General features: G+C 49.8%; 1 protein-coding gene across 2 annotated transcripts in view; it reads left to right on the forward strand.

Annotated features, from left to right (window-relative positions):
- ADAMTS14 (ADAM metallopeptidase with thrombospondin type 1 motif, 14) overlaps positions 1–25799 on the forward strand; it is an 84917-nt gene that overhangs the window by 49791 nt on the left and 9327 nt on the right. Inside the window, exons 5-16 of one of the 2 annotated variants that reach the window (XM_008589565.1) lie at positions 963–1046; positions 1751–1898; positions 10401–10506; positions 12303–12446; positions 13476–13608; positions 15019–15132; positions 17273–17421; positions 19339–19514; positions 21777–21910; positions 22290–22413; positions 23561–23641; positions 24916–25079. In XM_008589565.1, the coding sequence (XP_008587787.1) occupies positions 963–1046; positions 1751–1898; positions 10401–10506; positions 12303–12446; positions 13476–13608; positions 15019–15132; positions 17273–17421; positions 19339–19514; positions 21777–21910; positions 22290–22413; positions 23561–23641; positions 24916–25079 (1557 nt within the window). Of the gene's footprint in view, positions 1–962; positions 1047–1750; positions 1908–10400; positions 10507–12302; positions 12447–13475; positions 13609–15018; positions 15133–17272; positions 17422–19338; positions 19515–21776; positions 21911–22289; positions 22414–23560; positions 23642–24915; positions 25080–25799 lie in introns of both variants that reach the window. The other variant, XM_008589564.1, reaches the window with a different exon arrangement.

Consider the following 25799-nt stretch of genomic DNA (forward strand, 5'->3'; position numbering starts at 1 on the left):
TGTAGGCGACTTCTCTTCTTTCGTACATTTCAATTTTTTTTTTTTTTACAGTGAAATGTTTTATATTCAGAAAAGAGGTTATTTAAAACAAACAAGCTGGAGTATCCAGCAGGACATCTCAGGAGATGGGCATCCTCAAGAGAGGGTGAGCTCTCTATCCTTGGGGAGGACGAGCAGAGGCTGTGTGTCCCCCTGTCATGGACACTGTTCAGGGGCTTCCCAAACAGAGGACTGCAGAAGACTGGATTTTTGGATGAACTGTGCAAGGCACTGCCACATGTTCTTGAGTGTGCAAGAGAAAGAAATTATCTGGAGCAGTGCTCCTCAACTGGGGATCTTGTTCAGATGCAGACCCTGACCCAGGCCTGGGGTGGGGCCCGAGACTGCATTTCTAACAGGCTCCCAGATGATGCTGATCCAAGGCCATTGAGCACTTTCCACCCTGGACTTGCCCTGGAGAAGAGCCCACTCCTGCCTCCCCAGGGCCTCCCCAGGCACTCCAGGGCAGACATTATTCCAGTGGCAATTGGAAAGGTATGCAGGGATGTTAGAATGAGCAGCCCAAACTGTTGTTCCCTGAGCCGGATGACATTTCTGGAAGAGGCTCTTTAGAGATGTGGAAAGATAAGAGTCTTAGTCAGAGTTGCTCAGTTTGAGACCAGCCCCCCCCACACACACACACACACGTTGGATTCATGGAAAGAGCTCAGTGTCGGAATTGAGCACTCTAGGATTTGAATCCCAGCTCTGCAGCTTGCTAGCTGGGTGTCCTTGGGCAAGACATTTTGCCTCTCCTGATGTTAGTTTCTTCCTCTGTCAAGTAGGGATGAGAATGCCTGCCTTATAAGCTCATGGTGGGGATGAAATGGGTACCATATGTTAGGAACCCAGCCCAGCACCTGGCACATAGTAGGCCCTGGACAAACACCTGCTTCCCCTTAAACTGCATTCTCTTCTTGCAGGTAAATGAGATTTACCATGACGAGTCCCTGGGGGCCCATATAAACATTGCCCTTGTCCGCTTGATTATGGTTGGCTACCAACAGGTAAACCCCCTTTTCAGTAGGCAGGGTTTGGAGGGAGAGGGGCTGGAGGGCCAGAGTGTTGGGCCAGCTATGGTGTGGCATGGAGGGACAAGCATCCAGGAAACTGTATCCAGATTCAGAACCTCGAGACCATGAGAATTGAGGCTTCGGTGGCAGAGGCATTGGAAGTTGTAAGCAGGAACTTAGAGGTTCTTCAGTAGGAGAAACTGACAAGCCTGTACCTTTACTGAGGGAGGCCCCACTTGAGAAATCGATGGGGAAAAAGGACTTAGAGAGGGGCGGCAACTGACCCAAGTCCTGTCATGGTTGAGCCCTGGGGCCCCCGGCTCTGCAATCTTAGACCAGTCACTTATTGTCCCCCACATGGCGGCAGCAACAGAACTTTCCTCTAAGGGCTATTGTGAAGATTAAATAAGACAGGAAACATACAGGATGGAGGAAACGCTCAGCACCTGCTTTGCAGGTTAGTGGAGGGACTGGAAATATGTGCGTTGAGTTTCCAACAGGCACATGGCACAGTGCTTGGCCTATGACCATTCCTTAAAACAGGGTGGACTGTGTGCCAGCAGCAGAGTGGGGACAGCTGGTGATCCTGGGACAGGTACTGCAGCCCCCTGGGCCTCAGTGCTCCCCCCTATAAATGGGGGCGAGAGCTGCTGCTGCATCCTCGGGCTCTGACCACTTGCTTCACTGTTGTCCTGCAGTCCCTGAGCCTGATCGAGCATGGGAACCCCTCACGCAGCCTGGAACAGGTGTGTCGCTGGGCATACTCCCAGCAGCGCCAGGACCCCAGCCATGCTGAGCACCATGACCACGTCATCTTCCTCACCCGGCAGGACTTTGGGCCCTCAGGTATGCAAGGTACTGTATTTGCTGTTGCCAGGTGTGTGCAGCCTGCAGGACAGAGGCTCGGCTTGAGGCTGGGCCTGGAGATGATGGGCTCTCTGGGGCCCACCCTGGGAAGGTTTGAAGGGACAGGACCCAGATGGACAGGTGGGCAAGCTTTGAGATGATTTCTTGGGGACCAGGAGAAGTAAAGAGGTTCCTACTCTGGTTCCTATGGTCTCAGTCGGGCCTGCGGGTGGCTGTGAGTGGTCATGCCCTGGACCCGGTGCTTAATGTCCCAGAAACTAGCTGATGGAAGACCCCACAGTGATCTTTTTTTTAAGTTTTATTTTATTATTTTTAATTTTAATTTTTTTGTTTCATTTTATTTTTAATTGACAAAATAATTGTATATGTTTATGGGGTACAATGTGATATTTTAATACATGTATACATCGTGCGATGATCGAATCAGGCTAATTAGCATATTTATCATCTCCAATATTTATCATTTTTTTGTGGTGGGAACATTTCAAATGATCTCTTTTAGCTATTTTTAAATATACCATACATTATTATTAACTATGTCACTATGCTGCGCAGTAGAGCACCAGCTCCTCAGTTCCTCCTGTCTAACTGAAACTTTGTGCCCATTGACCACCATCTCCCTTTCCCTGTGCACCCTGCACCCCCCATCTCCAGCCTCTGGTAACCACAATTCTCCTCTCTACTTCTATGAGTTCATCATTTTGAGATTCCACATATAAAGGAGATCATAAGTGTTTGTCTCTCTGTATCAGGCTTATTTCACTTTGTATAATGTCCTCTAGGTTGATCCATGTTGTCACAAATGGCAGAATTCCCTATTTTTTTTGAGACTGAATTGTATTGCATTGTGTGAACATATGACATTTTTAAAAAATTTATTCATCCATTGACCAACACTTGGGTTGTTTCCATGTCTTGGCTATTGTGAATAATGTCACAATGAACATAGGAGTGCAGACATCTCTTCAACATACTGAATTCAATTCCTTTGGGTATATGGCTAGTAGAGGGATGGTTGGCTATGTGGTAATTTTATTTTTAGTTTTTTATTTTATATTTTTTTTATTTAAAAAAATTTATTTATTAATATTATTTTTCATATTCTAAAATGTTGTTGTGGAGGAGCCCAGGACGCTTCTTGTGGTGGCTTGGTGGTCATCACTGCTCTGGGCGTGGTCATTGGGGGGCATGGCTGAGGCCCCCGGCCCTCCCCTGGCCCTGGCTTGGGAGCCTAGGGGGCTTCTGGTCCTTCTAGGTTTTATAGGTGTTCTTTGGTGATGTGAGACCTCTACTCGTTAATATCAGACTTCATCTCTGATCTGTGGGTATTTTGTATTTTCTTTCAGTTTTGTGTTGGATTATTTGCTGTTCCCACCAATTAAATTCTGCACTGGAACTAATCTGTTGTCCTTTGCTTCTAAAACGGGGGGACTTCCTGTGGGAACCAGCACTTGAGCCCTGTGGTTGAGCTAAATGGCTTCATTGCTGCTGATTCTCTGGGGAAGGCTTTTTGTGCAGCTCAAGTTTAATTGTTGACCTTGTGTGTACTTCTGGGTCTCGTGAGGTCCGGTACACCTGGGTTGTGTGGAAACTCTGGTCTGGAGCTGAGTCTTTTCAGCAAACTGCACCCCTGCAGATCTGTATTCCTGACCAGTCTCCACCGAGTGGTCCTGTGCTGATTGGAGGGCAGATCAGCTGTCCATGCTGTGCCCCAATGCTCCCCTGGTGGGCCCATCTCCCCCACACCCTGCACTCCAAACACTTCCCATGGGATGGGCCCTGCACTGGTCCCTTGCGATGACTCACTGGCCTCTGAATAGCTCCTTTATTCACTTGTCTGTGGCCCCTCGCTCCTATGTGGGTCCATGGGAACCCTCTTAGTAGTTTTGCTGGCCTGGGGACCACCAAGGCCTTCTTCTCCCCTGCAGACTCCAAGCAACTTCATATGAAGGGCACAGCAGGGGCATTTGCCAGCTCCTGCTCCATGCACTCTGCAGCTCCAGCCTTGAAGTCGTCGGGTGTCAAAACAGTCGGAGCAGCCCTTTCTTTCTCTCATTGTGGCTTCTCCCACCTTCATGCACTCTGTAGGTCTCTCCTCCTCTTCCCCTGAGCTCTAGTGGCCCCAGCTTGGCTGTTGTTGCTTTTTAATAGTTGTAAATTGGTTGATTTGTGGGAGAGGGTGACGCTGGGGACCATCTATTCTGCCATCTTGACCGGAAGCTCCTATTTTTAGTTTTTTAGGGAACCTCCATACTGTTTTCTAAAATGGCTGTACTAATTTATAACACCACCAACAGTGTGCAAGGTTCTCTTTTCTCTACGTTCTTGCCTACACTTATCTTCCATCTTTTTGATAAAAGCCATTCTAACAGGTGGAAGTGATATCTTATTGTGGTTTTAGTTTGCAATTCTCTTATGATTAGAGATGTTGAGCATTTTTTCATGTATCTCTTGGCCATTTGTGTGTCTTCTTTTGAGAAATGTCTATTCAAATCCCTTGCCCATTTTTAAACAGGGTTATTTGTTTTCTTGTTATTGAGTAGTTTGAGTTCTTTCTATATTTTGGATATTAGTCTCTCTTTTTTTTTTTTTCCCTTTTTGTCTTTTTTACTGACCAGTAACAGGATCGCAACGGTGTCGCGCCCATACCAGGGACCGGCAACGGGATCGCAACCCTCAGTGTTGCGCCCGCACCGCGCTCAGCCAGTGAGCGGGAACCGGTCTCCACATGGGATCCAAACCCTCGGCGGGAGCGCCACCGCGCTCCCAAGCGGCGCACTCTCCAGTGCGCCACCGGGCCGGCCCTGGATATTAGTCTCTTATCTGATGTATGATTTGCAAATATTTTCTCCTAATCTGTGAGTTGTCTCTATTAATTGTTTCCTTTACTTTTAGTTTGATGCGAGCCCATGTGTCTATTTTTGCTTTTGGGTCATATCCAAGAAATCACCGCCCAGACTTGTTCTCATAGTTGTATAATTTCAGGTCTTATGTTTAAGTCTTTAATTCTTTTTGAATTGATTCTTGCATAAGGGGTGAGCGAGTCCATTTTCATTATTCTATATGTGAATATCCAGTTTTCCCAACACCGTTTATTGAAGAGACTGTTCTTTCTTTATTCTGTGTCCTTGGTACATTTGTTGAACATAGATTGACTGTAGATGTGTGGGTTTATTTCTGGGCTCTCTATCTTATCCCGTTGGTCGATGTGTCTGTTTTTATACCAGCACCGCGTTGTTGTGATGACTATAGCTTTGTAATGTACTTGAAATCTGCTAAAATGATACCTCTAACTTTTTTCTTTTTGCTCACGATTGCTTTGGCTCTTCGGGGTCTGTTGTGTGTCCATACAGATTTTAGAATTGTTTTCTCTGTTTCTGTGAAGAATGCCATTGGAATTCTGATAGGGATTGCATTGAATCTGTAGATCACTTTGGGTAGTATAGACATTTTAACAATATGAATTCTTCTGATCTATTAGCAAGGGATATCTTTCCATTTATTGATATCAATTTCATTTTCTTTCATCAATGTTTTATAGTTTTCAGTATACAGATCTTTCATGTCCTTGGTTACATTTACTCCTGGGTGTTTTATTTTTTTGATGCTATTGTAAATGGGATTGTTTCATTAATTTTTGTTTGTTTCACTAATTTTTTTCAGACAGCTCGTTGTTAGTGTATAGAAATGGTACTTTTTTTTTTTTTTTTTGGATGGTTGGCTGGTACAGGGAACCAAACCCTTGACCTTAGTGTTATAAGGCTGTGCTCTCTAACCAACTGAGCTAACTGGCCAGCCTAGTACTGATTTTTCTAAGTTAGCTTTGTGTCCTGCAACTTTACTAAATTTTATCAGTTCTGACCATTTTTTTGGTGGAGTCTTTAGAATTTTCTATATAAAGATCATGTTGTCAGCAAACAGAGACCATTTTATTTCATACTTTCCTGTTTTGATGCCTTTTATTTCTTTCTCTTGCCTAATTACTCTGGCCAGGACTTCCAGTTCTATGTTGAAGAGAAGTGGTGAGAGTGGGCATCTTTGTCTTGTTTCTGGTCTTAGAGGAAAGGCTTCGGCTTTTCACCACTGAGTATGATGTTAGCTATGGGCTTGTCATATATGGCCTTTATTATGTTGAGGAACATTCCTTCTATACCTAATTTGTTGAGAGTTTTTGTTATGAAAGGATATTGAATTTTTCAAATGCTTTTTCTGCCTCTATTGAGATGATCATGTGCTTTTTGTCTTTCATTCTGTTAATATAGTGAATCACATTTATTGATTTGCATATGGTGAACCAAGCTTGCATCCCAGGGATAAATCCCACTTGATCTTTCAATGTACTGTTCTTTCTTCAATGTTTCTTTTTTCAGTGTTGATTCTTTCAATGTACTGTTGAATATGGGTTGCTAGTATTTTGTTGAGGATTTTTGCATCCATGTTCATCAGTGACTTGGGCCTGTAGCTTTTTTTATTGTCATATCTTTGTCTGGCTTTGGTATCAAGGTAATGCTGGCCTCATAAAATGAGTTTGGTAGTATCTCTTCCTCTTCAGTTTTTTTGGAAGAGTTTGAAAAGGGTTGATATTAGTTCTTCTTTAAATGTTTGGCAGTATTCACCCATGAAGCCATGTGGTCCTGAGCATTTCTTTGATGGGAGACTTAATTACTGATTCAATCTCTTTACTCATTATTGGTCTGTTCGGATTTCCAGTTTCTTTGTGAATCAGTCTTGGTAGCTTATATGTTTCTAGGAATTTATCCATTTCTCTTAGGTTGCCTAATTTGTTGGCATATAATTATTCATAGTAGTCTCTCTTTTTTTTTTTTCCTTTTTGTCTTTTTTTGTGTCCGGCAACGGATCACAACCCTCAGTGTCGCGCCCGTACCGGACCGGGACCGGCAACGGGATCGCAACCCTCGGCGTCGCGCCCGCACCTCGCTCAGCCAGTGAGTGGGAACCGGTCTGTATGTGGGATCCGAACCCTTGGCGGGAGCGCCGCCGCACTCCCAAGCGGCACACTGTAGCAGTGCGCCACCGGGCCGGCCCCATAGTAGTCTCTTATGATCCTTTGTATTTCTGTATTATCAATTGTAATGTCTCCTCTTTCATTTGTGATTTTGAGTCTTCTCTCTTTTTCTTCTTAGACTAGCTAAGGATTTGTCAATTTTTTTTAGCTTTTCAAAAAACCAACTCCTAATTTTGTTTATTGTTTTTATTGTTTTTCTAGTCTCTATTTCATTTATACCTGCTCTGATCTTTGTTATTTCCTTCTTTCTGCTAACCGTGGGCTTATTTGTTCTTTTTCTAGTTCCTTGAGGTGTAACATTAGATTGTTTATTAGAGACCTTTTTTGATGTAGGCACTTATTGCTACAAACTTCCCTCTCAGAACTTCAAAGTCCAATGTTTCCTTATTAATTTTCTGTCTGGATGACATGCCCATGTTGAAAGTGGGGTATTGAAATCCTCTACTATTATTGTATTGCAGTCCGTGTCTCCCTTCAGATCTCTTCATGTTTGCCTTATATATGTAAGTGCTCCAATATTGGGTGCATATATATTTACAATTATTATATCCTATCAATGAATTGACCCCTTTACACTATCTAATGACCTTCTTTGTTTCCTTTTACCATTTTTGAGCTAATGTCTGTTTTGTCTGAAATAAGTATAGCTTCCCCTACTCTCTTTTTGTTTCCATTTGCTTGGAACATCTTTCTCCATTTCTTCACTTTCAATCTATGAGTGTCCTTTAAAGTGAAGTGAGTCTCTTGTAGGCAGCATATAGTTGGGTCATGTTTTGTACTCCATTCAGCCACTGTATGCCTTTTGATGAAGAATTTGTTCAAAACTGGCTATTTTAAGCTGATAACAAATTAAGTTTGATCACATACACAATCTCTACACTTTTCTCCCTCCTCCTCTCACATTTTATGTTTTGATGTCACAAAATTGTTTGTCTGAGAAAGTCTTTATCACCCCTTCATTTTGAAAGGGTGTTGGGTATAGTATTCTAGTTCTTTCAGGATTTTGATGATATTATCCCATTCTCTTCTGGCCTGCAAGCTTTCTGCTGAAAAATCTGCCAATAATCTTATAGGAGTTACCTTGTATGTAACTGTTAGCTTTTCCTTTCCTGCTTTCTAAACTCTGTCTTTAACTTTTGAAAATTTGATTATGATGTGTCTCAATGTGGGTCTCTTTGGATTCATCCTATTTGATGTCCTTTGGGCTTCCTGGATCTGGATTTCTATTGTCTTTTTCAGGCTCGGGTAGTGTTTTTCCATTATTTCTTTGAGCATTTTCTCTCTCTTTCTTCCCCCCGCCCCCTTCCTGGTATACTGATAATGTGCATGTTATGCTTGATGGTGTCTCATAAGTCTGTTAAACTATCTTCACTCTTTTTCATTCTTTTTTCCTCTTGCTCCTCAGCTTGTATGATTTCCAGTGATCTGTCTTTGATTTCACTGATCCCTTCTTCTGCTTGATCTAGTCTTCTGTTGAACCCCTGTCTTGAATTTTTCAGTTCAGTTATAGTATTTTTCAGTCTGTGATTTCTGCCTGCTACTTCTTTATACTTTCTATCTCCGTTGAAGTTCTGTATGTTCTTTCATGGCTCTCCTAACCCTGGTGAGCATCTTTATGACCATTATTTTGGATTCCCTGTTGGGTAAATCACATATCTCCAACACCTCTCCTGCTATGATGTTCAAGATGCTTTTACCCACACAGTAACCATCTGTCCTCATGGCAGTCTGTAGGGCATCTAGGGTAGGGATTGCATGGGGTATGTGAAAGGAAGTCTGTGCTTTACTTCCAGCTCCATGCCTCACTAGCCCAGTGACCCAAGATCACTTCATCTCTCTGGATTCTCCCAGCTGTCGAATGGGGAAAATAATAATATTGGTTTTCCTTCATTCCAGGGCTGCTCAGAAGGCCAAGGGGTACATGAAATGTCTGTGACAGAGAATTGACAACTATAAGTTCTCTGCAAACATATGCAGCTTTGATCACCCAGGTTCCTATATGGAGAAACTGAGGCACAGATTGGTGAAAAGGCTTGCCCATGTCCGATAGCACGGAGGAGACAGATCTTAGACTCAAACTGGATCTCCAGCCCCCAACTTGAGGGCTTTCTGTTTTTTTCTGATTTAATACTGGTACTGGAAATGAGTCAGCCAGCCTTGCCTAACCATAAGGCTTCTTGTGTGAATCACTGAAGCCCCAAATGTGGTTTACATACACATAAACACACAGAGACACACACATACATGCACATACAGACAAATGCACACACAGACAGGCACACATACACAGAAGCATTCCCACATATAGACACAAGACACAGTACACACATGTACAGACACACACAGACACATGTGCAAACACAGAGACATTGTATACACACATACAGAGACACACACGGGTACACAGACACCAGTACATATACACACATGTGCAGACACATGCACAGATGCATAGACACACAGAGACATGCACACACACACACACATGCATGTACATACATCAGACATAGAGCAATTCCTAGACCTCCACTCCTTCCCAGACACTACCTTCCCACTGCAGCCTCTCATTATACACCCCCCAAAATCATGTCAAATAAAAGAACATTTCAGCAACTCTAAGATAGGAAGATAGCTCTGTCTGGTCAATTGCAGGCCCAGGCAAGGAATCCTCTCTATTGTTACCCTGCTTCCCCAGACCAGTGTGCTCTTCTAGCCATCACTGGACCCCTGGGTCAGTCTTGCAAGCAGGTCCCTTAGAACACAAGTCCCCCACACAGCAGTGCTTAGTAAATGTAGGTTGCAGCTTTTGCTGCTCACTGTCAGCTCTGCTGCATTGCCATGGTACCTGGGTGGCCTTTCTGGATCTTTGCCTGTGTCTTTCCCCACCTCTGGCAAGTCATCTCAACTGTCCTCCAGGCCCAGTCCTGTGTCTCCCATAAGTCATTCCCTGGTCCCCCCACTTGGTTCAACCCACTTGGTTGAAACTATTCCCCTTCCCTTCTTCCAGATCAGACCTTCACCCTCACTTTGCTCCTTGAATTCTAGCCCTTTAGGCCCACTCTCAATTTTCCCTGTAGTCCCACCCCTGCATAGAAAGTGTTCAGAGCTCTTTGTTGACTGGCTGACTGTGGGACTGGAGGGAGGCAGCACAGAAGTAGAGTGTGCACAGGCTTGGGTCCTGCCTGGAAACCCCTTGTTTAGAGGTGGGGAGCCAGCATACCCTGGGAGACAGTAGGCCATGAGGAAAACCATCAAGCCTTAGGACTTGGGGGCAGCTAGGCCCAGGTTTGCTCTGCTGCAGGCGGGACTTTGTGAGCATCCTTCTTCCTCCAGAGACTGTCCAGCACTGACCAGGTCAGGATGTCCCTGTGGTGGCCACCCTGAGCACAGACCTCAGCATGTCCTCCTTTGCCTGCCCATGACCTCTCTCTGCCCTCTCTCCCTCTCCCCAGCAGGGTATGCGCCTGTCACTGGAATGTGCCACCCCCTGAGAAGCTGTGCCCTCAACCACGAGGATGGCTTCTCCTCAGCCTTCGTGGTGGCCCATGAGACTGGCCATGTGTAAGTGGCACCAGGAAGGTTGGTGGGGCTGGCTGCTCTGTGGCTGTGGGCCACACTGTGAGCTCTGAGGAGTTCTATGGGTGTGGCAGGCTTAGGCTCAAGTCCCAGTGTCCTGGGAGATGCCAGAGGAGCTGGTCTGCCCCTGAGGCGCAGCATCCCAGAGCTGCCTGTGGAGGAAGTCCCTGCCCTGAGGGGGAGGGAGCCAAGGGGCCCACAGCAATTCTATCCTGCCTTGGACCCAGCATCCAAATCCCAGGGCCACAGGGGACAGATGTGGCCCTGCCTTTGGCCAGGTCAGTGGCAGTGTTCTCATCATGAGCAGGGGCTGCTGAGTGATCTCTATCCCTGGCTTTCCTCCATCCCATCCACATTTTGAGGCCCTTCTGAGACCTGTTCCAGCTGACGCTGGCGGTCAGTACTCACTGGAGAGCTGGCCTGAGCCCATTGTAAACAGACACACTTAGAGCTCTGACAGCGGGACAGGCAGATGGCTGGCTTGCCTGATCCCCAGGCTTGGATTTTGTAGAGAGCATATTCATTCATTCATTCATTCAAGCGATATTTATTAAGCACCTGCTGCACACCAGGACCTGTTCTAGGAATGGGGCTGCAGTGGAGAACAGGACAGAAAAGCCTCTAGAGCTCTGTGCTGAGCAGAAACAAATGAGCCATTGTTCAGTGTGACTGGTGATGCACATATTCCACGGTCATGCCTCCTGACCTTGTCTGTCCACAGGGGCAGAACTAATCAATCCTGTTGCATTTCATCCCAGCTCTGCCCCTCACTCACCAGGCGGTGCCTCCTCTCTGGGGCCTCAGTTTCCTCACCTGCGACATAGAGGCTGACACCAGGGAAACCTCTGAGGCCCCTCCCCATGGAGAGACAAGGTCAAGCTTAGAGGCCCATGAGTCTGCCTCGTGGTCAAGGCCAGATGCAGCCACCTGGGAGTGTTTAGGAAATTAGGATCGATGGGCTTTGGCATTAAATACCAACTGTAAAGAGAAAATTTTTATTTATTTATTTATTTTTATTTTTTATTTATTTATTTTTTTAAAAGATCACCGGTAAGGGGATCTTAACCCTTGACTTGGTGTTGTCAGCACCACGCTCAGCCAGTGAGCGAACTTTTTTTTTCTATGTGGGATCCGAACCCGGGGCCTTGGTGTTATCAGCACCGCACTCTCCCGAGTGAGCCACGGCCCGGCCCAAAAGAGAAAATTTTTAAATGTAAAGTATTATCATGGGAGATGCCTACCACGTGCAAAGCTCTGTGCTAAGTCCTGTGGGGTCTTGGAGAAGCTTGAGGCCAGCACAGAGTGGCTCATTAAATGAGACTGAATCGTGTTGAATGCAACCTGGTCCTTGCACTCAAAGGCCTTCGGTCTGGTGGGGAGAGAGTGCATGGTGTGTGAGTTGATAATGGTGGTGCAGGTGGCCCCCCATGTGGAGGTCAGCCCTTGGGCTGGGCAATTGGGCCGTGTCCTGGAGCAGGATTGGCACTTGGGCTGGCCTTGGAAGCTGTGAGAACATATGTGCGTGGGGCCTGAAGGGGGGTTGGGTGTCTGGGAGGAGAGAACAGCAGGAGCAAAGGCTTGGGAGGCAGCTTCTATCCAGCAGCCTTGGAGAGAGGGGTGGTACTCCCCATTGCATAGTTGGGAAACTGAGGCCAGGAGGTGCAATCTGTATTCCTGGTCAGGGCAAGGTTTCCAGCTGCTGGCCCGTCTGTCCATCTTCCCAGGGGTGGGCTCCCCAGGCGTGTCGTAGGGCTCCCTTCAATTCTCCCCTCATCTTTCAGGCTCGGCATGGAGCACGATGGTCAGGGGAATGGCTGTGCAGACGAGACCAGCCTGGGCAGTGTCATGGCGCCCCTGGTGCAGGCTGCCTTCCACCGCTTCCACTGGTCACGCTGCAGCAAGCTGGAGCTCAGCCGCTACCTCCCGTAGGTCACATCTGCCCTGGAGGCCAGGGATGTGGGAAGCATGTGGCATGCCACTTGAGCAGAGGCCACACCACTGGCTGTCTCCCTGGATCATCAACCCCACCCCTGCCTGGCTTGATCCTTCTGTGACTCTTCTAGCCCCCATTCTCCCCCTACCTGGCCTGAAGCACCCCCATTAGCATCACATGTGGGTTAGCCTAGCATTTCAAAGTGTGACCACTTGCATAAAATTCTTGTAAAAAATTCAGATCCCCTGGCCCCACCCAAGACAGTAAGTTAGATTCTGCTGGGATTGGACCTGGAATCTGAATTTATCAAGCACTGTAGGTGATATGCATGCTAAAGATTAGGAGCCACTGGGCTGGGGCTGGGGTACCACTGTCTCCCCAAGGCCCCAGAAAAATAGGCATGCCTGGGGGGTGCTCTTTCCTCCCCTCCTCCCCACCCCACCCGTGGCCCCAGCAATACACATGCCTTCCTGGTATGGCTGTTCAGCTCCTGGGGTCTTCCTGGATGTTGAGGTATAGGACAAATGTTAGTCTCAGGAGCTCAAGGCATGAGAACGGGGCCAGAGTGGATTTGGGTGGGGGCAGGTGGCAGCAGTGTAGTCATAATCTCACACAGCAGCTGGCTGGGGCAGCCTGCCCAGTGTATGTCCTGCATACAGTTAGGGACTTTTCTTCTTTCAGTGCACAGAGAGCCCTCGAATTATCCATGAATCAACCCTTAATCTTGGCCATAGCATGTCCCTCTTAGGTAGCAAAACTGATGCCCTAAGCCATCTACAAGCTGAGTTACTGACTCTAGTCCCAGTGCCCTTGCCTCTATTGCAGATGCAGCCCTTCCAGACACTGCCACTGGCAGAAGTGAGGTCCTGCATGAGGGAGAGGCTCAGGGCAGCTGGGCACAGGGCAGTGGGTGCAGGTTTCTGCAGGCTTTCTTTGCTCATTAAACCCCCACCTCCTGGGAAGGGAAATTTTGGGACTGCCTGCCCTCAGCCTGGCTCATCTCCCTTGTCCCCACTGGCAGCTCCTACAACTGCCTCCTCGACGACCCCTTTGAGCCCACCTGGCCCCAGCCCCCAGAGCTGCCTGGGATTGACTACTCAATGGATGAGCAGTGCCGCTTTGATTTTGGCACCGGATACCAGACCTGCTTGGCGGTGAGTACCCACCCGGCCTTTGCCAGGCCAGGGGCGCCAGGGCAATGTCGTAGTCTGGTCATTCATGGGGCACCTTCCACACTGCTGGCCAGTGGGCCTGGTGATGTTCCTGCAGCCTTGGTGCCAGCCACCATGAGGAGTACAGGGTGAACAGGACCCAGGCCCCGACCAGGGCCACCTGTGGTGTCAGGTGTGTACAGTGGCTTGAGAATGCTTTAGCCCCGGGAAAGATGGGAACACAGTGGAACAGAGAGAGCAGGTGCTGATGGGATCCTGTCTGGGCTGGTCAGCTGGGGAGCTTATCTTCCAGACAGTACAGGTGTCAGAGCGGGTGTTGGGCTCTGGCCTGGAGGACTAGTTCCCACACCCTCATGGGTTTGGCAGGATGTTTTGGTCTAACTCCCCACCCCAGTGAAATTCTGCTGTACCTACATATTACCTCTCTCCAGGGGGTCAATTCCATGCCCCCTGCCCACCATGCCTGAGGACATAGACACAAGGGAGCATAGGAGCATAATCCTGTCCCTCTCTTGCAGGACAGGGCAGGGGGAGACCCTTGAGCCTAGAGATCAGCTAGAGCCACCAGGAGAGAAGCGAATAGCTGCTAAGCAGGCACCCAGGCTGAGGCTCAGAGAAGGGGACATCTCGGGGTAGGGGGGCAGGCCTTGGTGACCTGAGTGCTTCAGACCCCCCCATCCGGGAATGCAGCCCTCTCCCCACTTCACAGAACCATGAGACCCTGTTTGGTACCAAGGAGCCCCTGTATGTGGTCACCTCCCCCACTGTCCAGGCACCACTGGGACATGAGATCTGACAAGCACTTGCTTTGGGGGTGGAGGAACTGGACATGGGATTTCAGTGCCCAAATGCTGTATTTGTAGGACTCTTTTCTGGCTAGCAGGGGATAAGAAGACAGAATGTTAAGTGCATTGGGGCTTTCCTGAATAATCCGAAACATAAGGTTACCAACCTCTGTCCTGACTGTCCAAGTTAGAGGGAGATGAGTCTCAACTTGGTCTGGTCCCCCCACAGCCCCCGTGTGCACAGGGTCAGGGGGCATCATGGGCCTAGACCTCCCCAGAGCCTCAAACCCTAGTCCCAGCTGAGTGACAAAGTGACTTCTGAAAAGGCAGGGAGGGAGGCCTGGGAGAGAGGACACAGTGAGTGTGGCTCTGCCGGGTCCTTCTCAGTGCTCTGTTGAGGAGAGGAGCGTCCCTGGAAGCCATTGGCACTTGGGGTGGTGTCGAGCTTGAGGGTGTGTGGGGCTCTGACTGCCTTCCTCGTGGTGTCTGGGCCCTGGCGTCTACCACACCCCCCCTCCCGGGCCCCGTCACTACCCTTTGTCCTTGGACAACTTGTCAGAGCTGGAGAGCCAGTCCAGCCCAGTGACCCCTGCCCCTTGCCATGCAGTTCAGGACTTTTGAGCCCTGCAAGCAACTGTGGTGCAGCCACCCTGACAACCCGTACTTCTGCAAGACCAAGAAGGGGCCCCCCCTGGATGGGACCGACTGTGCACCAGGCAAGGTACCTGTGGGGTCTGCAGCAAGAGTGGCCTTCCCGGCATGGAGGATGGCCATCACCAGCATGGGTGCAGGTCCCACGGGGCCCCTAGTCTCCCCCCAAATGTGTGTACAGATGTAGATGGGTGGTAGTGCTAAAGGACAGGTGGGAGCCCAGGTGCAGGTAGATGTGCACAGAGTCTCCCCGTGCACTCGCACCCTTCCTTCTACCCCACACTGCAGCCCTTGGCCTCTATAGTTGGCTGAGTTTAGCGTGATATCTTAGTCCATCCAGCAGGAATGCTTTGGACCATTTTACACATGAGAAGAATGGGGCCCAGACAGGTTAGGGGACTTGTCAGGGTCACACAAGGAGCTATTAGCAGAGAAGGAAGGAAGGCTCCCAGTGTCCTGCCTATTCTCCCACCTCCGTTCCCCATGCTATCTCTGTTTCTCCCACACGTGTTGCCCCCCTCACCCCCACCTGCCCTTCATGTGTGCCCTGGTATGTTTGCTCCTTCACGCGTGTGTGGATGCCAGGCTTCATTTGTCAGGGGGATCTCGTGGCTGGGTCTGAGGGCCCTGAGCTGGGGTCTGAAACCCACCTCTGTGCTATTGCTGGCCCTGCCCTTGATCACTGTGTGGCTGTTCATTGAACTTCTCTGGACCCACTAACCCCTGACCCAGTATCCTCCCCACCCCTCAGGGTTGTTTTAAAGTTACCAAACACATCAGAGCAAGGGAGAGAGCTGGGAAGAAGCTTGGTTGGGAGATTAGGGTTAGTGAGCCCAGCCATGGGGCACCTGCCCCACCAGCCTGCCCTCTGCCCTCACCAGGCTCGTCCCACTCACACCTGTCCTGCTGAGCATCTCCCTGGTTTGTCACTTCATGGATGGATGGGGCTTCTCATGGCCTGTACAGGCCCAGTGAGCTCCAAACCTGGCAGGCTCTTATCTGAGAGGCTGTTATACCTGTTCTAGGTGTTTCCACTTCCCAGGTATTTTTAAAGTTCCAGGCCCTCTCCAGGCACAATTTCCCATAACAGTTAATCAGTGGTTCTCAATTTTGGCTGCCTATTGGAATTATCTGGGGAGCTTTAAAAGTTCAACCCCTAGAACAGGGACTTTCTGCAAATGGGCACAGAGGATCTTTTTGGGGCGATGGGAATGTTCTGAAATTGGGTTGTAGTGATAGTTGCACAACTCTGTGAACTTATGAAAAACCATTGAATCGTACACTTGAAATGGGTGACTTGTATGGTATGTAAATTATACCTCATTATGGCTTCTTCAAAAAATCCCTAACCCTAAAATGGTCTGGGGTGATGCTCAGGCGTCTGGAATTATAAAATCTCCCCCAGGTGATTTCAAGATTGAGAACCACTTAGTTCATCTCCTGAGAAAGATCCAGAGAGCTTTGTATTCCTTTCAAGTCACCCTACACGAAAAGGGAAGGGCGATGCCTTTAGTTGAGCCCCTTGGGCCTGGTCCTGTGCTAAGGCCTCTGTAGGTGTTATTACCCTCAGCTCTTAGAACAGTCCCATTTACCAGGTGAGTTAGCTGAGGCTCAGCAAGGTGAAGTAGCCACACACAGCCAGTAATGGCCGAGCTGGGATTCAAACCCAGGCCCTCTGACTCAATGCACACACTCCCTGCATTGTGTGGACAGACCTCCCATGGGGCTGACTTGCTTCCCAGGGCCACATCTGCTCGTGGCCCCTGGAAAGTCGTTTCAAGGTACAGAGCCAAAATCAACTCTGGAGGGCATGGGAAGATTGTGTCTTCTCTCTCTTATCCACCCTTTATTTCTCCTGGGGTGATGAACTAAATAATTGCACATTTGTTTTCAGCATTAATAATGTCTGCCATTTCTGGAGGGCTGGGTGTGCTGGGTGTTGTGTCACTGAATGCTCTGAGCAGGTGTAATGATCCGCATTGTGCAGTCAAAGAATGGGCTCAGAAAGGTGAACCCTTCGTCTAAGGTTGCTCAGCTCATGGGAGGGGTGGGACTCTGTCTCGCCCCAGGCTCGTGCTCTTAACATCACTCTCTCTGGGCTCCCCCGTGGGGCCCACCAGCCAGGCATGCGCCCGTTTGAGCACCCTCCATGGCAGGCAGGCTTGGCAGCAGTGGCCAAGGGTGACCTCATGCCCTCTGTTCCACCCCAGTGGTGCTTCAAAGGTCATTGCATCTGGAAGTTGCCAGAGCAGACTTACGGCCAGGATGGAGGCTGGAGCTCCTGGACCAAGTTTGGGTCATGTTCGCGGTCATGTGGAGGTGGGGTGCGATCCCGCAGCCGGAGCTGTGACAACCCCCCGTGAGTGCGCTTGGTTGGGGTGGACAGGGCAGGGGGCCCTCCTCTCCAGGGCTGAGGGGCTTGGAGGAGAAAGTATGAGGGAGACCAGGTGCAGGAGAGAAGAGCCCCTGCAGGTGGTTGTATATTCGAAGGGATGAGGACCCAAAATTGTTGCGGGGAGCAGGTCCACCTGTATTTGCTAATGACTCCTCGGGTCTGACTCCTGTGAGTGTGTCTGAACCAGTGGTCCTCAAAGTCTCGTGTGCAGAAGATTCCCCTGAGAATCTGGGTGGGCCCAAGGTTCTGTTAGTTTTACAAGCCCTTCCATGACTCTGATCTTCAGCTATACTTTCTGAAAACACTGATCTAAACATGATATACACATAAATCCCCCAAGTTTGTTTTCTAAATCTTCCTTTAATTTTTCCTTACTTACCTCTTACTCCCCTCCTTACCCCACACATAAATTTCAGCATGCTAGGAGAGATTCTCCCTTCTCATCCCCTCTGTGGGGATCCCCTCCACTCTCTTATGGCTGTGGAACTTCTGAGTCCCAGCTCCACACAGCTCCATCTCCCAGGCTGAAGCAGCCTGCTTAGAACAAGCCTCATGAGACAGCGGGACTGGCTAGGGCTGGCCGCATGGGTCAGGGGCTGCAGGAACGCAGACAGCACAGGAATCTCCACTTGGACAGGGCGGGCCGACCCCACACAGCCCCGAGCCGTGTAGTGAACACTGCAGGATGACAGGATGGCAGTGGCTCTTGTGTCCTCAGAAGGGGTCATTCACACTCTTGCTGTTTGCCTCCAGGGATGGGAAGCTCACTACCTATAAAGCAGCCTGTTCTTTGTCAGGTGGCTGTACTGACCTTTTACAAATGCGAGCCAGAATGGACTTGTAACTTCCGTCTGTTGGGGATACGAAAGCTGGGGTTATACATAGGCCCAGGGTACCTGCTCTGCGTAAACCACCTTGCAGTCATGACCAACAGTTATCCCCATGATCAAAACTACCATTTACTGAGCTCCTCTGTATAATAACTATTATTATTTGATGAGGCTTAAATGAATGAGATGTGTGCCCTCAGCACCATGCCCAGCACAGATTATGCACTTAACAGATGACACCTGCTATTGTAATTATTCCTCTGACGATGCATGGAGTGCTTTCTCTGTGCTGGGTGGGATGCTAAGCACCTAGGGGCATAAATCCATGTAATTCTCCCAGCATCTCTGAGAGCAGGCTACTATTAATCTCATGCACTTGGACACATGGTATTAAGTCTTCCCTGATCCTCTTGATTTAATGGAGAAGAAAGCATAGATTGCTTTTAAATACCTTTTCTTATGTATTCCTCACAGACACACCAGGAGGTAGGTAAAAGAAGAGGTATTATTTCCTCTTCTCAAGGGGAAATTAAGGCACTCAAGGCTAAGTGACTTGGCCAAGGTCAGGACTTGGAAGCCAGCTCTTCTGATTCCAAGTCCAGGTTTCTTTTAGCACGCATTAGTTTTTTATGACATTAAATGGAAGTGGATGCAAATAGGAGTGGAATCATTTATTGAGTGCTTGGGCTTGTGTAACAGTTGAAGGAATATACAAAAGTGAGTCAGACTGATTTCTCTTCCAGCCTAGTTGGAGGGAGGGAGTTAGTCCCAATGTCTATCTGTCCATCTGTCTCTGAAACATCCACATAGTGGAATAGGTGGTGTATGCCTGAAGGGTAGAGCAGTCAGTGAGGAAGAGGGACCCAGAAAGCTCTGAGCTCAGCAGCCTCCATGCTGCAGGTCATTCTTTAGTTATGAAAGTTAGTGGGGCCCCTTGTAATGCTACTGTAAAAGGCTGAGCTGCCCGCAGTGGGGTGGCCACGTGGGAATCCCAGCCCTCCCCAGCCTTCCCAGCCAGCAAGGTCACGCCATCTCTCTGTGCCTGCCCCAGCCCAGCCTACGGAGGTCGTCCATGCTCAGGGCCCATGTTCGAGTACCAGGTCTGCAACAGCGAGGAATGCCCCGGGCCCTACGAGGACTTCCGGGCCCAGCAGTGTGCCAAGCGCAACTCCTACTACACTCACCAGAACGCCAAGCACAGCTGGGTCCCTTATGAGCCTGACGAAGGTGAGCAGCCCTGCTCCCCCTCCCCCCACGTCCTTAGGCATCTGCTGGGGTCATGTGTTTCCAAACAGGACCTCCCACCCTGCACCCACCAGGGAAGGTGGAGGGACAGTGAGGGTGCCAAAAAGGACATCACAGTTGCAGGCTTGCCTCGTACCTTTGTGTAGCCTGTGCTCTGTGTACCTCTGGGTTCACTGTACCCGTTAAGGCCATTCCTGATTTGCATACTTACAATGACAGTTTTCTGGCAGATGCAAGGCAAGTATGTTGAGGAGTGGGTACCCAGAGTCGCTGTAGAGGCTGGCCCCAGTGTTGGCTGTTGGGGTTGGGTGCCTGTCTTTATCTGCACAGGAAGGCATTGATGTCCTAAAAAGGCGATCCCAGAAAACATATAAACACTTGCTGTGCTTCTTAGAAAAAGGGAGATTGAGGGCTTAGCTAACTTCCTGGAATTTGTCTAAAAGTCCTGGTAAAAGCCCAAAGTCCAGCTGCCCCTTGAGCCTCCCTGCCCCTCCTGAGGGGTATGGGCACCCCTCACTTCACATAACCTGAGCTGCTCAGTCCTATTACATGCCAGGTTTTTAGGTTTTACTGACTGTGTTACCATTTCAGTGGAGTCATTGATGGCGATTTGAAAGGCCGGTAGATGGAATCCTGTGGCATCCTCATAATGACCCCTCCAGGCTGCCCTGGGGCAGATGCAGGCCTCCGAACCATGCTGGTGCCGGTTCCCATCTGTTTTTGAGCACTTCCAGTAATGGTTCCTGTAGTGGCAGAGAATCCAGCGAAGGGCTGCAATTCATGGCACGTTAGCGCCTTCAGTCTGGGAGAGCCCTTAACTGGCCTCTAATCCTGCTTCTCTGCTGCCAGCTCTCTGTGGTCCCTCAGTGGACAGATGCTCACTCCCGGCCACGCAGCCCTCAGCCCCAGATAGCTCCCATTAGAAGGGCCTTTCCTTCCCTGCACCTGGGGTCAACCCCAGGACATTCAGCTCTTCTGCTTATATTCAGAATGACAGAACCTTCAAGTTGGAAGGGACCTCAGAGGCCTGTCATTGCCAGACTCCTCCAGAGCACCCTTGCAGGGGGTGTCTGCCCACTCTGGGGAGATCCCCACTCCCTGGCCACCATGGGCTGACTTCTACTGCTGCCCAGACCTGCCTGCCTGCTGCACGGTCAGGAGCCTCTCTGTCTCCTGGAGGGCTGGAGCCCCTCCACGCTCAGGTCTCACCAGGAATCTGGCACCCGTGTGTGAAATCAAGGTGGTTTTGGATGTTGTGGCTGCAGACTTGAGTCCTGAGTGCTGGAGGCAAGAAGTCACAGATGTCTTGGGAGCCCAGAGACCGGGAGCAGGGAGCCAGACAGGCTTCTTAGAAATTGGCTGAGAGAGGGGCTTGCTTTGAAAGCCTTCCAGATCCCTTCAGAGACCAAACAAGCGACCGCAGCATGGGGCAACATAGACTTGGGACTTTTCCCAGGACTTTTAGATGAATTCCAGGAAGTTAGCTAAACCCCCAACCACCCCTTTTCTAAAGAGTGCAGCAAGTGTTTATATGTTCATTGGAACCTCCTTTTTAGGACGTCAATCGCCCAGATAGATGAAAACACTTATTAGAACCCTATTCCTCTTTTACTGCTGCTCCATTTTACAAACCCAAATACAGAGCACGGTTCTGCCTTACTTTCATGCAGCCTTCTAATGTTACACACATGTACACACCATTATACATGTGCCAGACTGCACAACTTAGAATCCTGGCTGAATCACTTACCACATGGCTGTGTGGCCTTGAGCACGTTCCTTAACCTCTCTGGTCCTCGGTTTTCTTCTCTGTAATGCTAGCATCTACCTCATTGGGGTGCTGAGAGGGTTACGTGAGTTAACTCATGAAAAGCATTTAATGTTGCATTTCAAGGTTATGTGTTTTGTAGATGTCTAGTACATAGTAAGCACTCACTCAGTGTTGGTTTACTATTGTTATTTTATCGCTTGATTTTTCTCAGTAACCTGATGTGGCATTTTACTGAGGGGCAATAAAAATAGGAAACTGAGGCTCAGAGAGATCAAATCACTTGCCCACAGGCACGTGGCTAAACTATAAGTGACACAGCTGGGACTATAAGCCTGCTCCACAGCCAGTACTCCCCCCACTAAGCAGAGCTGGCCCCCCACACTTGCTGGCTGGACTGTGCACTGATGTCGGCTTGGTTCAGCCTGCTTTGTCCAAACCCAGCCAGGGACTCAGTGTGATCCCTCTCCCCACAGATGCCCAGAACTGTGAGCTGATCTGCCAGTCAGCGGACACCGGGGACGTGGTATTTATGAACCAGGTGGTCCATGATGGGACACGTTGCAGCTACCGGGACCCGTACAGCCTCTGTGCCCGTGGCGAGTGTGTGGTGGGTGTCCCCCACTCCCAGGCAGCCCACCCACTGCTGGCACAGGGAGGCTGAAGGGCTGCACTGCTCCCTAGGAAGATCAGCATCTTCTCACCTGCCCCGCCCATGACACCCCTCTGGTCCTCAACAAAGCCCTGGGGCACTGGAAGGGGTTACTTATTACCCACCCCCACCCGAGGGGATCGTTACCACATTGGGTTTAAGACCTCACTCAGGTCACGTGGTGAATCTGTGCAGAGCCCTGTCTAGGGATGCCCCTCGGGCCAGTATTCCTCTCCTGGCCAGGCCTGGGGACTGGGGAGGGGGCCAGGGGCTGCTGCTCTGCGGGGTGGGGTGGGGCAGGGGAACCTCCTCCTGTTGACTTCACCTCTGGCCCCAGCCCGTCGGCTGTGACAAGGAGGTGGGGTCCATGAAGGCAGACGACAAGTGTGGGGTCTGTGGTGGCGACAACTCCCACTGCAGGACCGTGAAGGGGACTCTGGGCAAGGCCTCCAAGCAGGCAGGTGAGCCGGACCTGGGCTGGAGGACGACGGGAGGGACTGGGGTTCTGGCCGTCCCTCAGCTGGGCCCTGCCTCCTTGAACGTGCCACGGTTCAGGGCAGGGGGAAGGGTCCCTGGAGCCTGTCTCTGGAGCTCCGCAGGCTGCCCGGGGCTGGTGAGCCAGAGGCTGCAGTTGGCCATCTCCTCTTCTGAGCCTGCTGCTGCCCAAGTTGGGTGCCCAGGAGCTCTAAGAAGCATCTCCTGCGAGGTGATGTGTGCTGATAGGGTCTTGGCCATCTCTTTGGCCCTGGGGCCGTTGGTGGGAGTGGGGGGTCAGTCAAGTGTGAACGTGTGGCCAAGACTGGTGGGTCACTTTCTTTCCCTCTCCTCTCTCACCTTAAAAACAAATAAACAAACAAAAAACAACCTGTGCCACCTCCTGCTTTGGACTCCTGGTACCTTTGAGTTCCTCTACTCCCCTCCCCACCTCCAGTCTGACCAAACTTGCTGTAGAAGGGGGTCAGACATTAGTCCTATGCACTTAGTAGGAACTGGACCTAGTTCCCGTTTGGGGATGTTACAGGTTTACCTCACCCTTCATTGTGTGTGTGTGTGTTGAGGAGGGATGGGACTTGGTGGCTCTGAGAAAGACTTGTTTCCAGGCCGTGGGTCAGGAAGGCTGCGGGGGCCCCAGACAGCCATGTGGGATCTTTTGGCCTGTTTCATCTAAATCCCTTCAGTAGCAAGTAGCTTAAGGTGTGAGAAGAATGAGGGAGAGAAAAAGTCAGAGGAGCAAAAAGGAGGGGAAAGCAGAAGAGAAAGAAGATGGTCAAGAAAGTGGGAAATATAGCACACACACCCCCGCCAGCGCCCTGCCACACACAGGCCCTCAGAGTTTACCAGGCAGTTTAAGCTATAACACCTCTTTTGGTCTTCCCAGCACCTGGTGGAGAAGGTCCTGTCCCTATTTTACAGATGAGGAAACAGAGGTTCAGAGAGGTTCAATGATCAAATGAGATGTTCCTGGGTACCCAGTGGAGGATGCTGGGCAGTGGGACCACCAGCTCAGAACGCTCATTGCTTTTTGGAATGAAAGGCTGGTGTGAGGAAGTAACTGCTTGAGCTAAAGCTGACCCACTCACTGCTTTTCTGGATCTTCCTATGTGGCAGGAGCTCTTGAACTGGTGCAGGTCCCGGCAGGTGCCAGGCACATCCAGATTGAGGCACTGGAGAAGGCCCCCTACCACATTGGTGAGTGCTGGGGTGCTAGAAGGGGGCAGCGGTGCCCTGGGCCCTGCCCCTCAGATTTGGGGGAGGTGGAAGAGCAGAGAACAAGATTCTAGTGCAGGGGGAATTTTGCAAACTTGAATAGTGGGCAGAAAACTCCTTTTTATTTTTAAATCTGTTGAATGAGCAACCCCTTTCGTGGCTCAAATTTCAGAAGGTGTAAAGGGGGATCTAGTGAAGACTCCTTCTCCCACCCCTGTCCCCCAGGGGCAGTTTTCTTTTCTGGAGCAACCACTGTTAATAATTACTTGTGCACATAGATGGCTTTTGAAGGAAACTATCTTCACAGAGCCTATCAGTCAGCTTTTGCTGTATAACATACCACCCTAAAACTTAGTGGTTTCAAACAACAGTTGTTTATTAGCTCACAGATCTGTGCATCATCAGTTTGGGCAGGGCTCAGCTGGGTGGTTCTTCTGCCAGTCTGCCTGGGCAGACTAATGCAAATGTCATCAGCTGGTAGGTCTCTGGAGAGCTGGTTGGTCTAGGATGGCCTGGCTCACACACCTCGTTGTTGGTAATGGTTGTCAGCTGGGGTCATGAGGTTGACAGTGCCATATCCCCAACAGCCTTATCCAGTATTCCCATGGTGTCAGTCACATGGTCCTCAGGAGTAGCAAGAGGCCAAGCCCCAGTGTGCAAATACTTCTCAAGTCTCTGCTTGCATCATGTTTTCTAATGTCCCATTGGCCCAAGTCACATGGCCAAGCCCAGATTCAAGGAGTAGAGAAATGGATTATTCCTTGATGGGAGAAGTGCTAAAGTAATAGTGTGAAGGGATATACATACAGGAATAGGAATTTATAGCCATTTTTGCAGTTTACTACATGAGCCTTTAAATTATACTCATTGTAATGATACTTAAACACAGAGTCACTGAGCGAGGTATCTATCCATTATGCTTGTAACAGTTACACAACTATGAATCCAAGACAGATAAAAATTAGAACTCTAAAATAAATTTTAAAAATTCAAATTAACAGCATTAGTATAATGGGTAGAGATTAGTTAAGTAGGAAGAAGGGAAGGCAGCGAGAGTGGGAGGAATGCCAGGGTCCAGAGGCAGGGACAAGTGAAGTGGGGGGCAGTGCAGACCTGAGTGGGAAGGGCTCAAGTGGGGAGGAGGGGCAGGTAGACAGGGATCCCTGAGGGGCCCACTAGGAAGGCCTCCAGTATAATATTCACAGGCCCCCCGTGGAGAGGGATAGAAATCTGTGTGACCCTCTCCCCCTGGCCAGCGGTGAAGAACCAGGTCACGGGCAGCTTCATCCTCAACCCCAATGGCAAGAAAGCCACGAGCCGGACCTTCATTGCAATGGGTCTGGAGTGGGAGTACGTGGTAGAGGATGCGCAGGAAAGCCTCAAGACCAGTGGGCCCCTGCCTGAGGCTGTTGCTGTCATGGTGAGTCCCCCTCTGTGTGATGGCCCCTGACCACCCCCTTGTCCCCTTGGCTCACTGTCTCTGCTGCTAAGGGCCTGGTGGAAATTACCCATTTCTAATGTCATCAGGGGCCTGGGCCAGCTCCTCAATTGTGCATAAAAGCTGGCAGGATGGCAAGTAGGGAGGGAAAAAGAAACTGTTGTCTCCTTGTTGTCAGACCCCAGGACACTACACACAGGGAGTCTGCTCTTCATGCAGGGTCAGAAATGGGGCTTGGAGGGAGGTGTCTAGCAGGCACAGGGCTAGCTCCCCACGTCACCCTGGTGTCATCCAATGTCAGCATGCATCATGGCATGGTCAACTGGTGAGTCCAGGAGTGGCTTCCTCAGACCTCTGAGGCAGCTGACCGTGGGGTGCCATCTGGCACTGCCGGCCTCCTGAGGGGTGTGGGCAGAGATGGGCCCCACCTCTGCCCACACCCCTCTTACTGGATATGGGCCAGGGCTTGTGGAGCAGAGATGGTTAACCCAGCAGACCAGACCACAAGGAGCTCTGTGCACAGTGCCCTTGGCTCTGGCTGGTGGCAAGGAGACCTTGGACAGGCTTTGATCCTTATGTCAACCTCACCCAGGAGGTCCTGGAGGTCAGGCTCTGTGGCCTATTTGTGTCAGCACATTAATTCAATCCAACACGTATTTGCTATTTGCCTTATATTTATTGACCACCCATGCTTGTATGGCC

This window comes from Galeopterus variegatus, unplaced genomic scaffold (genome assembly GCF_000696425.1).
Source record: "Galeopterus variegatus unplaced genomic scaffold, G_variegatus-3.0.2 Scaffold5523, whole genome shotgun sequence".
Classification (NCBI taxonomy): Eukaryota; Metazoa; Chordata; class Mammalia; order Dermoptera; family Cynocephalidae; genus Galeopterus; species Galeopterus variegatus.